Raw genomic sequence first — 15,291 nt, 5'->3', positions numbered from 1 at the left:
TCCTTGCGGGAACGCAATAAGTTACAACCCTGAGATTGGGAGGTGGTGAAGAAACATACTTGCAGGACGCTTGAACCAAGATGTGACGGGCCATTCCAGGTGCTTCTCACCAACTTCACTTCAGTAAAACTGGAAGGCAAGTCATCATGGATTCATACCTCCCCTTGAAAGCAGGTGTTTTCTTAAGAGGATTTCTCTCCTTCTGTATCCTTTTCCCTGTGATCACTTTAGACACATCAACAGCTGCAACAGGGGAATAGAGGGGCATCACTTTTTGGTATAACTCCAGTTGTGCTTCAGTATTCTCATGGGTCGCTGATTGTGATGCTAGGAATTGGGCTCATGGTTTGCTACATGCATCAGGGCAGCATTTGCTGTCAACCATTGGCACAGGAACCCAATATATTTGCCCAGATAATAACCAATACTGGGGTACTCTGTGTGGTTATTGGGGAGCTCTGGCTGCAGATGACTGGGGATATAAATCCCAGTCGGCCCTGGACATGAAAGACAAGCAGGGACAGTCCCTGATTACCAGAACGATCCTGACTAAGACTGCATTCACACAGTCGTATGGGGGACGTATATATGGCTGTCATATATACGTCGGATATACATCCCCCATAGACAGCAATGGGCACACGGCGCCATACTATAGAGCAGTGGTGGCGAACCTATGGCACGGGTGCCAGAGGTGGCACTCAGAGCCATCTCTGTGGGCACCCTTGCCATCACCCCAGGGCAGTGTTTGTCAGCCAGGACTTAAGGCCTTTTGCAGCCCAGGACCCTAGAAGGAAGCTACAATGATAATCCAAACTTCTTCTTCTTTCTACTGTATTGGTGTCCTCAGGTGCCTATACAATTCAAACCTGCTTGGGTTTTGGTTGTAGTTTGGGCACTCCATGTCTAAAAGGTTTGCCATCACTGCCATAGAGAATAACTCTTACCATAGAGAATCCGAAACCAGGCTAATGCAGTTGAATTCTGGATATCCACTTATGCAGAAGGTTTTGTCTATAGGGGACCGCAAGGAAAGTTTTCCTTGCAGACATGGTTACCGTAATTCTACTTATTAACAGCAACTTCTAGGTAAGCAGCCAGGAAGTAAGACTAACCCACTTTCAGAAAGTGGAGGATCCCATCTTCCAGTCAGGACCAGCGACAGCACTGGACATACCTGGGCAAGTGCCGGGCCCAGAGCTGCCGGGGGGGGGGGGGGTGTTATACATAAGGATTCCATGGGGCTGAGGGGGTCTGTATCTAATGACATTCAGGTGGGAGCCAATGTGGAAAATTTCACAAAGGGGTGGTGTACCACCACTAGCAATTTGGAAGTAGCCTCTCTAAATAACCAAACAAGGGTTGTCAGATATATATTGGATATGTGGGGATGGGAATCTCAGGCCACTCATGAAGAGAGGTTGGTGGGGACAATGCACCCGCGTGAAGCTACTAAAACCCATTTTCATGGCCCCAGTTGAGCATTTGGGGACAGCTCATCGAACCATGATAGAGGGACTGCATCGGGAAATGAGGGAGAATCCTGAAGGATCTCTGGACCCTCATGTATATGGTAGATGCTAAAGGATTTCCTAGGGGGGGGGGTCCCTGATGAATATAAGGCTCGTGTTCAGATTCAAGCAGGATTTGAGTCCATTATCTCATACATCACTATAAATAAGAACATTAAATTGGATTAATTATATCAACTACAACCAGCAAAGATTTGTGAATGCTTTAAAAGGTATCACCAAACAACTCTCAGCAACATCCCTGATGACTTTCCAGAACAGGATGGCTTTAGATATGCTCCTGGCAAAAAGGAGAGGTGTTTGCAAGATGATTGGAGTTGCCTGCTATGACCTACATAACAAACAACACCTCGCCCGACGGAAGCCTCATTCAAGCCCTGAAAACCATCCACAACCATCCAATCAGAAGAGTCAACATTGATGTAGATTCGTCAACATCCTGGTTTGGCAACTAGAAAAAGACCCTGATACAAATCGGGGTGGTGTTGGGAATAGTCTGCTCACTTTTAGCCATAGTTGCTAGCTATATCAGCCATGACAGGAGGTGTAGTGAGAAGAGTGAAGGAAGATGAAGACGGGTTTTCTTGGATGGGACCGATAAGTGGTAATAGTCCTTTCAATGAAGAAAACTTAAAAATGATGAAAATACGGTAATTAAATCTCCCATGGTCTAATGGTCTCAGGGGCCTTGGGGAGAATCCAGAAGAAGACAAGAAGCATGTAAAAACCAAGACTGGCAGGACCAGTGTTTCGGCTCTCCTGAGTGACCCCCAGTGTAATGGCTGAGACATATTAGGTATGGGAAGTTTCAAAAGGAAGGAAATGTGAAGGTGAATCTTCATATGTATCATCCACCATTCTCATCCTGCCGGTCATCTTCCATTCATTTCGTCTCATCTGCTTGACAACCATTTTGTCTGCTACAGATCCTGCGTCCCTGCATATTAATGAGGAGGAAGCCTAATGTACAGTAATTAGCATAATAAAAACAAATAATGCAAATGTATCCAATAATATGTATGTCTGGGCTATGTCTGCCAATAATTACAAGATGTAACCACTTTTATCCTGTAATGTCTAAGATAAACTAGTTCCCTTTTCTTGGCCACTTGCAGTAACTATAAGAGTATACGGTCAAAGAATAAAGCAGAAGTCTTTCAAGATACCACTGTGTGTGTCACCTTTAATTCCTCTGTGCAGAGACCTTAAGATTTGTTGATTTGGAATTTGTTCTGTAATATCTCTTGGGGGTCGTTGGGGTCCCCCGGATCAATTAACCGTTACATTATCTACCTATTATCTATGTAGCTAATCTCTATCATCACCTATCCATCATATCTATCTATATACGAATCTAATATTTATCTCATATCTATCTATCTATCTATCTATCTATCTATCTATCTATCTATCTATCTATCTATCTATCTATCTATATATCTCATATCTATCTATCTATCTATCTATCTCCTATCTATTCTATATACCTAAATAAAGTAAAAAGCGGGCAGCACTCCGTGGCTTGATGAAGGTGTTGTACACCGAAATGTTGCCACTTGTTCAATAAAGTTCACCTTTTATTTTTGAAACCGGAACCATGGAATGTGTCCCTCTTTTTATTTATCTACAAAAGGACCAAGCCAGGACCTCAAATATGGTTAATCGAGGGAGGAGAGATGGCAAGTGAGCTAGCCCCCCCCCTTGACCAGGGATGCGTGTACTAGCCTTACTAGGATTAGATGACAATATCAAGAGAAGCAGCACTCTCTTCAGGTCCAATACATCCCAAATCTGGACCACTGTCAGGGCAGCGGAGATAAAAGAAACAAGCCAAGTCTTACTAATACAAAGATTCATAGGGAAAGGAGTCAAGGTATCAAGCCGGGCATTGTAGCAGTAGTTGATCTCACAGTGTCTTCGAATGTTTAAGATTAAGACCCCATGTGGTTCCCGGAGGCAACTTCCCCAAGGAAAGTAATGAAAGTTGATAGCAGGGACCTTAGTTATCGTGGATCCTAACTTTACCCATAATTTAGACTTGGCATTAGGATGGAGGTCCAATACACAGGTTTCAATAACCACAATATGATATAACTCAAAATCAGGGACACCAGCAACGCCGGATCATTTATAGGAGTTGAAATCTAATCCAAGATTATCGCCCTTTCCAGATAAATTTCACCTGTGAAAGGGGAAGAGGGATCAGCAATGTCTGCTAGATGTATAACACTTTAGGAATCCCCACTTAAACTGCTGGGTTCACACCGTTTACATTACAATGAGAGATGAGGGGACCTGAGGTTTCTGTTCCGGCTGGGAGCTCGGGTGCATCAAGCACAAACCGGACATATTGCCATATTGGCAGCAAATAGCCAATCCTGCAAATTGATGCCACTACCAACTAGCCATGGGTATGAATGTCCAGGGGTTTCTAGGTCACGTGGGACACAACGGACACAATTTTGGATCTCTAATTACAATGTTTTTTATATAGCAAAATATTTCCATCATCCTTTACATCCATTATTGTCTAAAGTTCAGTTAAAAAAGTCCTTGTGATTTCTTTTTGTCTTAGTCATTTTTTCCTATCCCCCCCTCCCCCTGGGACATGATCAATATGACAATATCATACCTGATTTTATCTATTGTCTAGGACTACATTGTGACTGTTTTGTAGCTCTACAATTGATTGTGACTATTGAACTGCTCCACAATTGCTTCATGAATATATTGAGATGTCTACACTCTGGTGGCTGCTGCTGTCACTCCATAGTCAATATCAATCAGTAGCACTTCAGGATATTACATTGTAACCCTATCCTGGGGTAATGTGGCTAATAACGCAGCTATTACTACTTTTTTAGATGCTACATGACCCTTAACTAGAGTGTCACTCATGCCCCTGCTTCTCGCGTGAGCCATAACTAGAGGGGTCATTCACTGTAAAATATTTCTCGGATGCTATTTCCAGGACACTTTGCAAAGTTGTGATTGGGGTCTATTAATGCAAAGCTCAACTCCAAATGGCACAGCAAGAAGTCTACTGCTCTCACATAGCCTTAATCTGTATTAAAGCTCTAAATTGTATTGGCGTCCGCTGATGTTTGGGGCACCAATAATTATAAAAATATGTATATCTCCACCCTTACCTATACAGGCAGTCCCCTACTTAAGAACACCTGACTTACAGATGACCCCTAGTTACACACGGACCTCTGGATGTTGGTAATTTACTGTACTTTAGCCTTAGGCTACAATGATCAGCCATAACAGTTATCACAGGTGTTTACTATGAAGATTTATTGTTACTCCTGGTTCTTATGACAACCCAACATTATTAAAATCCAATTGTCACAGAGAGCAAAAAAAAAATTTGGCTGGGGTTCCAATTATAAAGTATACGGTTCCGACTAACATACAGATTCAACTACAGAACCTATCTTGTATGTAACCTGGGGGCAGGATATAAATGGTATCCCATTTTTATTTGCCCTCACTCCTATTGGTCCATATGACTGTTTGTACTCTGTGATGTAATATTATATTTCTATATGTCCCCTATGATTTGTAAAGTGCTGCGGAATATGTTGGTGCCATGTAAATTTAAATATTAAAGATTATTAATATTTCTTAGAGCTACAAAGAACATTCTTACTCTTAGACAGTTTGATAAATCTGCCCCAATCTTCCTAGTTAACGCCGATTAGGTACATATGGGTGGTCCTCCTAATTTTACACATCATTGCAGACGACATGAGGAAAATATAAGGATCATCTTCTTTTTTTGCGTTTTTGTCACTGTGGATTAGTCTTGTAGAGCGATGGAAGGCAGGACTGGAAGAATAGCACAGATTGCGTATATATACATACTGAATCATTCTGCCTTGTTTAAACCCGGCCTCTGTTATTATATAACTTTAATCTATTTTTAGGCCTTGAATATAATTGTATCTCTGAAATCCTCCAACTTTCAACGCATCGATAGATAATGGGGTCATTTACTAAGGGCCCGATTCGCATTTTCCCGACGTGTTACCCGAATATTTCCGATTTGCGCCGATTGTTCCTGAATTGACCCCCGGGTTTTTGGCGCACACGATCAGATTGTGGCACATCGGCATGCACGCGACGGAAATCGGGGGGCATGGCCGAACGAAAACCCGACGAATTCGGAGAAACCGCCGCATTTTTTAAAAAAAACTGTCGCGGGACGCGCGCTTACCTTCACCAAGAATAGGATCGTGAACTCCGGTGGGCCTCGGCGGACTTCAGCGCAGCAGCGACACCTGGTGGACGTCGGAGGAACTGCCTTAGTGAATCGCCGGAAGACCCGAATCCACCGCAGAGCACGCTGCTGGATCGCGAATGGACCGGGTAAGTAAATCTGCCCCAATGAGTACAGGCAGTCCCCGGGTTACATACAGCATAGGTTCCGTAGGTTTGTTCTTAAGTTGAACTTGTATGTAAGTCAGAACTGTATATTTTATAAATGTAACCCCACCCAGACTTTTTTTTGGTCTCTGTGACATTTGGATTTTAAAAATGTTGGGTTGTCATAAGAACCAGGATAATCAATAAAGCTTATTTGCAGACACCTTTTATAACTCCTACAGCTGATCATTGTAGTCTGGGGCTAAAGTACAGTAAATTACCAACATCCGGAGGTCCGTTTGTAACTAGGGGTCGTCTGTAAGTCGGGTGTTCTTAGGTAGGGGACCGCCTGTAAAAGGAAACAGTTAGTGTATTTTTTTGCATCCCTTGATTACTAGAAATAATAACTTCTATTTACAGTATTTTTCAGAGGCACACCGGAGTATAAGGCGCACCTGATTATAACAATGGATGACCAGCAGAACCTGTGCACAGTTCTAGACAGCTGTTGTCTGTATGTACAATTCATATATAAGGCGCACTGGATGATAAGGCGCACCTTTGATTTCTGAGAATATCAAAGGATTTTTAGTGCGCCTTATAGTCCGAAAAATACAGTACTCCTTTCAAAGTTGAATATAAACCATTGAGTGTTGAACATTTTATAGTGATTTTCTCCCTCAAAGCAAATATAACATTTCCTGGTGTAGGGACTTTGCAACATCTTTACATAGTTGACTGTGCAGTTGCTTATAATTTATATTAGCACAGTCATTGGCTAAGTTGGATCTATTTACGTAATGCTATCACTTTCCCTTTCAGTTTTGAAGGGAGACAAGGAGGTTTCAAACAAGCAGATGACATTGTCAATGAGGTGGTAGGTAACTAAGTCTTTAGAGTAGACAGATCACACACATTGGGGCAGATTTACTTACCCGGCCCATTCGCGATCCAGTGGCGCGTTCTCTGCGGTGGATTCGGGTCTTCCGGCGATTCACTAAGGTAGTTCCTCTGATGTCCACCAGGTGTCGCTGCTGCGCTGAAGTCCGCCGGAGTTCACGATCCTATTCCTGGTGAAGGTAAGCGTGTGTCTAGCGACACTTTTTTTTAAAAAATGCGGCGGTTTCTACGAATCCGTCAGGTTTTTGTTCGGCCATGCCCCTGATTTCCGTCACATGCATGCCGATGCGCCACAATCCGATCGCGTGCGCCAAAAACCTGGGGCAATTCAGGGAAAATTGGCGCAAGTTGGAAATATTCGGGTAATACGTCGGGAAAACGCGAATCGGGCCCTTTTTTTTTATTTAACCATCAATTTTATTAGTCTTTTTTTTTTTTTTAAAAGCATAGAAATACCAATACAAGCCAAAAAAAAAAAAAAAACACATGATCATGCGAATCGGGCCCTTAGTAAATGACCCCCAATGTGGCAGATTGTGATGTGGCATATCTCAGATTGTCGTAAGGGGGGTATTATAAGGGATAACACAGGCCATCTATCATTATATATAGAGAAGAGCACCTACTGCAGACACTGCAGGGGGAGGCGGGAGGCTCATCATCTGTATGTGTCAGCAGATAGGAGAAGAAGCCCCTCATAATGTGGACCGTGGGATATCAATACATGAATAAGTCTGTGCTGTTACATGACGTCCAGTGATAATATCAACTCACATCCCATAGTTAGTCGGGGATATGTTTTTCCCATGTAGAAGATGTCCCCCAAAAGACTAATTAAAGATAAATTAGAAGGTTTGTCTTTTGCCCCATAGAAAACTGTGAAACTGTCAGATACAGTGATATTGTATATACAGCTATATAATAAGAATACATGAAATAATAACAGGACTAGTTCAGCTGCTGAATCACAATAGAGTTTTATTAATATGCTTTGGGAATAGATGGATTTAGAAGGATAAAGAGACAGTAGGTATCATTGGGTATACATAGATATTGGACTGGTAACAGGGCAGGGCTATTACTTATCTTTTCCTTGTCTAAGGTAGTAAGAAGAATCACGCCCTTGGTCCTGGCTCTGACCTCCTTGTTGGCTTGTAGAGGTTTGTTGGCCAGAACCCTGATTCTGTTGTCCCCCAGTCTGGCTTTGTCCCCCACTGCTGCTTCCTTGGCTCTGTCCACTGCTCTGACCTTGCCCTAGCTGGCATCCACCGCTCTGCTTGCCACTGCTCTGATCCTGGCCACTTTGGTATCCACCACTGCTCTGGTCCTGTCCTCCACTCTGCTGGCTACCGCTTTGATCCCTGCCTCGTTGGTATCCACCACTCTGCTGGCTACCGCTCTGGTCCTGTCCTCCACTCTGCTGGCTACCGCTTTGATCCCTGCCTCGTTGGTATCCACCACTCGTCTGGCTACCGCTCTGGTCCTGTCCTCCACTCTGCTGGCTACCACTTTGATCCTGGCCTTGTTGGTATCCACCACTTGTCTGGCTACTGCTTTGGTCCTGCTTTGATCCTGTCCAGCCACCGCTGCTCTGATCTTGTCCACCGCGTGACTGACGGCTGCTGGTGGTTTGACCAGCATCCTTTTGGTATCCGCTGTCTTGGCTTTGTTTGCCGCTTTGACCGGTCTGGGTTTGGCTGCTTCCTTGGCTTCCTACATCTGTGGTGCTCTACAGGAAGAAACACGCAAAAATTTTGTTGAGTAAACATATCATTAACTCAAAGCCAACATTTCAAGCTTCACGAATATGATAAAATAAACTACTACACCCCCATTTACATAAACTGTTCATAGCTTGTTCCTGCTGACATCTTACGACTTGCGATACCAGTTTAACAAGTTTCATTCAATGAGGTCAGTTGGCTGCCGCAAGGCTGTAAAGATGATTACTGTATATCAAGATCAAATTAAAGATTACATAAGGATTACACAAAGGGTAGGCTAATTTCTACAACAGCGCCATCCTTATTTATGGGCTGTGTCTGGTATTGCAGTTTGACCCTGTTTTCTGGCCTGGGAAAATAAGAATAAGGAGCTACAAAATGATCTCCATTGAGAACAAAGGATATTGAAATCTAACCTGCCCCGAAACATAAGGGGCAGAAAATTTTAACAAAATCGGAGGGTTCCATCCAATTTTCTCTATGTGTATGGACACTATATGGGAGCACTTGTATGGGGGTATGTATGTTAGGTTCTGGCTACTGAGAGGGGACAATCAACAATTACTCTACTTTGACCAGGGTATTTACATAAGAGCAATACTGAAACTATGTCGGAACTGGAGGAAATCCAAGGTTGTAATGGAGGATTTTTCTTTAAAACATTGAAGTAGATGTAACAATGTGGCGCAGGTTCTGCCAGCGCAAAGACGGACAACATTAGTTTTTTGCTGTGCCCCTTTTATTACTGTGATTAGTTTGTTGTGTTCTATTTTCACCTTCATATAAGGAGAACTGTGCATTACAAAGTGCCAGAAAGTCTAGAAATATTTGGCACATGGGATGGGTTTCCACCTGACCACGCCCTCTTTTCAGGATACCGCACCCCATTTTTTTTTAGAGACCATGCCCCTTAAATGGACAAGTTGTAAAAGTGTTGAAAACAAGTCTAAAAGTCTTGATAAATGTGGTGGAAAGCATTTTCTGGCACAATTTACATCAGAAGCCTTCAAAACTTGTCATATACATCTCCCCCATTGTTATTTCCTGCATAATCAATAATGAATTAAAAAAGATTTTTCTCCTTTAATATGTATCTCACCTTCTTGGAGGGGTTTGGTGCTGAAAATGAAAAAAACCCATTGTTAATATACAACATGAGGTCATTTTTTGTAGAAATGTAACAATAAGAAGTTTTTTTTACCTCCGTCCATTTCTGAGGTTGGGGGTTTTGGCTCCGAAGGAGGATGAATCGAAATAAAACCTGTGGGAAATGAATACATGTTTAATCATTTGGATAGGTACTAGAAAAACTATTTCATTCGTTGATAGAACCTATATGATTTTTTTTAAAAAAAATGATCTGTGAGGAGTTTTGTTATGTTTAGATTTTGTGTATCTATGGTCCCTATACTACAGAAGAACCCAACCCAAATGATCCAAACCAGACAAGCAACTCAAGAACCTTTGTAGATCAAAGTACAAATATACAAAGAGTATAATTACATATATATGTATATAAATACACACATATACAGTATGTATCAATACACTTTTATCAAACCCATGAGATGCCATCCAAGTGGTAGACATATTTCATGGACAAAAGTCTGTCCCGAGAGCAGCAGTCCAAGCATCATTGTGTTGCTTCGAGTCCCTACATCCTGGCCAATCCTGAGACATTATCACACCATGAAAATCAGGGACTGGTAGCAGCATAGATAAAAATTATGCGTTCTGTTCTGACCCTGGGGAGGCATGGATCCATATAGAGCCATGATAACAAGTCCTTCATCTCCTACGCTTGGACTATGTGCCTTGGACATCTGATGAAGCAGAATCCTCTATTAATTATTCCGCTAGTCAGATAAAGTGGGTGTTTGGCTGCTGCTTCTAGTACCATTTTATTTAAAATTTTCATCTTTGTGACAGACTGTCGACATTTGGTTAAAAAGTCAATGTGATAATTAGCATTTACAAGCCACTTCATTCGGATTTGCTGTTTTCATGCTGGAATAGGATAAATTCACTATAAATGAGATCATGGAAGTAGATTAAAAACTTGCATCATGAGATATTAAGATTATAAAGACTGCAGATTGCTTAATGGGTATATCCAGGGCTGCACCAGCCATGAGGCTAGTTTCACCTCTCGCCTCAGGTGGCACCACCTGCTACAAGGTCAGGGGCGGCATCAGGGGTGCAGTCAACTGCAACAAAGCAGGTCCTGACACGTGAAGAGACATGTGTCTCTTCACCAGGGGTGTAACTAAGAGAGACAGGGCCCCATACCAGACTTCTGAAAAGTCTTACCCCCTCAGAAAATATACATATTAGTGTCCTCACACATTTATACACTTATGTGCACACATTTATGAACTGATTCACTTCACCAACACTTCACCAATCCTGGCTCTTCTAGGTAGGTTCTCCATTTAATGTATTGCCATTGGGTGTAAAGAGCAGGGGCGTAACTACAGTGCTAACAGCCATAGCAGCTGCAATGGGGCCCGCAGTGTCAGGGGACCCCAATGTCTGCCCTGACACACTAAAGAATGGAGGATGTGCACCATTATATACACATTGTGCTGCACATTGTACACCATAATATGTATATAACACTGCACATCTTCCACAGTACACAGCATGAATCGGCAGCTCAGATAAGAAATGTTGGGAGAGAGGGAGAGGACAGCAGAGCGACAAGACTAGGAATCTAGGAGGGTAAAATTTTGAGGGGTTTTTCTCAATCGTCTTAGTTATCCTATTAACCTTCTATAAAACTTCCTTGAGGCTGGATGACTCTGCCAGAGATTGCTTTTCTGTGGTTTGTTCACTCTAACTGAATTGCCTGGATGTTTATGTGTTTGTTTGTTTTGTTTATTGCCTATTTTTTGGTAACTTTTTGGATATCTTGTTATAACTTTGGACTGACTTGACTTGTTTTATTGCAGTGAAAAGGGTTCAAACAATCAGTACATAAATGTGTGCAAATAAGTGTATAAATGTGTGAAAATACAAATATGTATATTTTCTGAGAGGGTAAGGGGGTTCCATTCAGAAGTCTGGTCTGGGGCCCTGTCTCTCTTAGTTACACCCCTGGTGAAGAGACACGTGTCTCTTCACGTGTCAGGACCTGCTTTGTTGCAGTTGACTGCACCCCTTATGCCGCCCCTGACCTTGTAGCAGGTGGTGCCACCTGAGGCGAGAGGTGAAACTCGCCTCATGGCTGGCCCAGCCCTGGATACACCCATTAAGCAATCTGCAGTCTTTATAATCTTAATAATAGGAAATCCAACAGGCAAAAAAAGTCAACCAATAGGTTCATGGTCAATATTTAAAAAATGTACAAATCTTATAGAAGAATATTTGGCATACATGAATCCATAGACATAAATGTGAATTATAAGTACAGATACGTAGCTGCAACACAAAGTCAAGCAGACGCTTTACCATCCCATTAAACCTATGTTATGTCCTATGTTGATCCAGAGAAACACCCAAAAAGTGCCTGGTGAAGAAGTTGCCACCAGGCTGCATGTTCCTACTGGAAGAAGTCACTTACCTTGGGCAGGTAGCAGTAGACTGTGAGTTTTGACGATCCATCTCCCTCTATTTATACTGGAAGAATAGGTGGATCTGAACACTATGGAATCCAGCCCAACCAAGGTGTGGTCTCCGAAGCTTCATTGACATCTGTATAATATATTATGATGTATAGAAGACTCATAAAAAATAATAGCTCCACAGAGAAATGGAACATCTGAAATAAGCCGCATGTTAATAACATTAATTTCAGTTGTGAAATAATTACTATGATTATTCTGGAATCGTAAAAAGCTCGTTCTTATACCATGATAGGACGACATCTACACTTCGGAGGTAAATAGTGGAAATTACATTTACTGGAGGTCAGTGATGGGGCGAAGAAGTCATTGTCACTTGTATCAAGAATAACTTCTAAATCTAGTGTCATAGTAAAGTAATAGAAGTCTCTTAGTAGCTAAATCAGAAACAGGTCATTAGACTTACAAAATATTTCTACTATATTACTGTGGAAATATAAACTGAAGGTCAAATCCTAATTGAATATTAAGGATCTTTAAAGGACATCTATCACCAGGATGAAGGATGGTAAACCAAGCACACTGACATACTGGTGTGTGTCCCCTCTGGTAGGATCTGCTCTTCTATTAGCTTCTTATGCCCTTGTTTTAAAGAAAAAAAAGGGCTTTACACATTATGCAAATGAGCCTGAGGGGCTCCAGGCTCCATTAACTTCTATGGGCATAAGAAGCTAAAAGAAGGGGCAGATTCTGCCAGAGGGGGCACACACCAGTATGTCAGTGTGCTTGGTTTACAATCTTTGATATGGTGATAGATGTCCTTCAAGGGAAACAAAGCCAGACCATGGTCCTCAGGGGCCCACCAGTTTAAGAACACAGCATAGGCACACACTGTATGGGCTCCTAAGATCCCAGATTTTACTGTACCCCCTCAAGTTACACCCATGATCCCTCATGCTCTGTGGGGCATAAGAAATCCATCCTTAGCCATTTTGTAATGGAGCACAATCCACTAATTTTCCTTACATTGCTACACTTTGTACATTTGGTACGTGTGCAGCAACTATTGGGACCATACAAAGATATGATTCTGGCCTATATAAACTTGTGATGGTCACATTCCCTGTTTTCCAATGCTGTGCTGAGGGGTAGAGGAGGGTTAACATTTCAGGGGTTGTCCTCTATTGTCTTAGTTATCCTATTAATCTTCTATAAAACTTCCTTGGGACTGGATGGCTCTGCCAGAGATTGCTTTTCTGTGGTTTGTGCACTCTTACTGAATTGCCTGGATGTTTATGTGTTTGTTTGTTGCCTATTTTTTGGTAACTTTTCGGATATCTTGTTGTAACTTTGGACTAACTTGCCTTGTTATATTGTAGTGAAAAGGGTTTTAAATAATTAAAAAGCTCATATAAATTGCCAACTGTGCCATTTTTAAGACAGCAGGTGCTCCTTAACCTGACAACTATGTGCCTATGGAGATGACACTGAATAGCCTTTTACACATTACAATATTTCAGACGCATATGGTAAAGATTTATAATATAGCAGACTTAAAATTCTCTTGACTCATTTTTTATTTTTCCGTCCCTCCAACAATTGTAAATGAATAGTTTAGTCTCTTGGGATCATATCCTGTACCAGGCATGAGTTGAACCTCTTGCCTCAGGCAGCAACAAATTCATCAAAATTAGGGGAACATAAGGGGTGCAGTCACCTACTACAAAGCAGGACCTAAAAATAGTGTCTCTTCACATCCATTGTCAGTATGGGTGTGGGAACTGCATGGAGAACTCACTTAATAAAAATATAACCTGATATATTACTACTGGATGGGGAGGAGGGCGAACCATTGATTAGTTCGCCTCAGGCAGCAGATAGTTTAGGTTCCCTCCTGCTTGGAACGCTCCATTGCTTACTGTACAAAAAGGTGTTCAAAGCAAGAAGTTCTGTACAATGGTACTAAGAAAGTCATGTCATACATATTAGGACAGAAGTTGTAGGGTATTTGGGGAACCAAGTATGTCCCTGTTAGTGGTTGAACTGAAAAGGTGACTACTCAATAGATAGATGTTATTGAAGATTTGTGAGTGGATTATACTGCCCCTTTATCCATATTATGTCCCCGTTACTAGTCCTGTCATCCCCATAGATGAGGTAGCAGCGGTCCAGCAAAGTCAGGAACCATTTAATAAAGTTGGGGGTCAATTTGTTACCCTTTTGAGATAAGTTAAAAAAGTTGTCAGGATGAATTCTCAAGGAGCAACCCAGGCCCGGTTGTAAAAGGTCCATAAGAGGGAAATGTTCCAATAGGAGAAAAATTAATTTCTATAAGACTTCACAATGGAGTACCACCCCGTACACAGGAAAAAGATTCCTTTCCCTGTGTTACATCCCAAAAACTGTAAATTTCTATGGAGAGGGGAGGGGTCACCACTCCTCCTCTCCATGGTGCCGGACGTATGCACGCCTGGCGAGCATACGTTTGTTTGGATGTAGGCTAAAACTTTTAACAGTACGGTCACATTCACACGACCACTATGGGGACGTATCTCCAGCAGCAAATTAGAAGCTGGTTATATGACGGATATGGCGAAACGTTGACACATACGTTTGGCACCGTACCGTACACGAAGAAAAGAGCATACTATACAGTTTACGGCAATGCGGCACCACTCTTCCTCTCCAGCACGCCACTGTATGCTCGGTCGAGCACACGTGTGTTTGAACGCTTCCTAAGGGTTAACCTTGCAGTTTGGGATGTATATAATCCGATGCTCGCACATGCAACAACTGCTATAGGTGGCAAAATCCGTCACCCATAGAGAGTTATTCGGAGTAATTAGAGCCCAGTATTAATCATTTATTCTTAATCCTTGCCGGAGTTAATCAAAGAAGTGAGCGCATTTATTTGCTACAATGTATCGGCTGCCAAGTTCTATGGAAGGTTTTAATTAATGATGAACGAAGCAGCGAGGCAGGGTGTGTAGGACAGGTGAGCCAAACTATAGGTAATTATCAGTGACAGTGGATTGGAGAATGGCTTTAATTATTGTAAAATAATAATTAACCTGCATCCAGATGGAAATTAAAAACACATTTGATGAAAAGGCAGGAGGGGCGAAGCTCTAGGAGGGAACCACTTACTGCTGCACCTTTATCATAACAAATAGGGACTTCAAAGTGGAGAGAGAGCTAACA

At 42.1% G+C, this 15,291-nt stretch overlaps 1 protein-coding gene across 1 annotated transcript; it reads right to left on the bottom strand.

The window, feature by feature from the left end:
- Window positions 1-7,761: 7,761 nt before the first annotated feature.
- Window positions 7,762-12,209, bottom strand: LOC140069502 (uncharacterized). The gene is made up of 4 exons (XM_072115300.1): window positions 12,090-12,209; window positions 9,729-9,788; window positions 9,627-9,646; window positions 7,762-8,532 (listed from the first exon to the last, which is right to left on the bottom strand). The coding sequence occupies exons 2-4, from the start codon at window positions 9,736-9,738 to the stop codon at window positions 7,882-7,884; spliced, it is 681 nt and encodes a 226-aa protein (XP_071971401.1). The 5' UTR covers window positions 9,739-9,788; window positions 12,090-12,209; the 3' UTR covers window positions 7,762-7,881.
- Window positions 12,210-15,291: the final 3,082 nt, after the last annotated feature.

This window comes from Engystomops pustulosus, chromosome 7 (assembly GCF_040894005.1).
Source record: "Engystomops pustulosus chromosome 7, aEngPut4.maternal, whole genome shotgun sequence".
In the NCBI taxonomy this organism is placed as follows: domain Eukaryota; kingdom Metazoa; phylum Chordata; class Amphibia; order Anura; family Leptodactylidae; genus Engystomops; species Engystomops pustulosus.
Note: the sequence above shows the minus strand (reverse complement) of the source record. Positions and strands in the feature narration are given on the sequence as shown.

Coding starts and splice junctions, on each gene's coding strand:
- LOC140069502 (XM_072115300.1), bottom strand. Junction 8,533..9,626: donor CACCAAACCCCTCCAAGAAG/GTGAGATACATA, acceptor TTCTTCCTGTAG/AGCACCACAGATGTAGGAAG.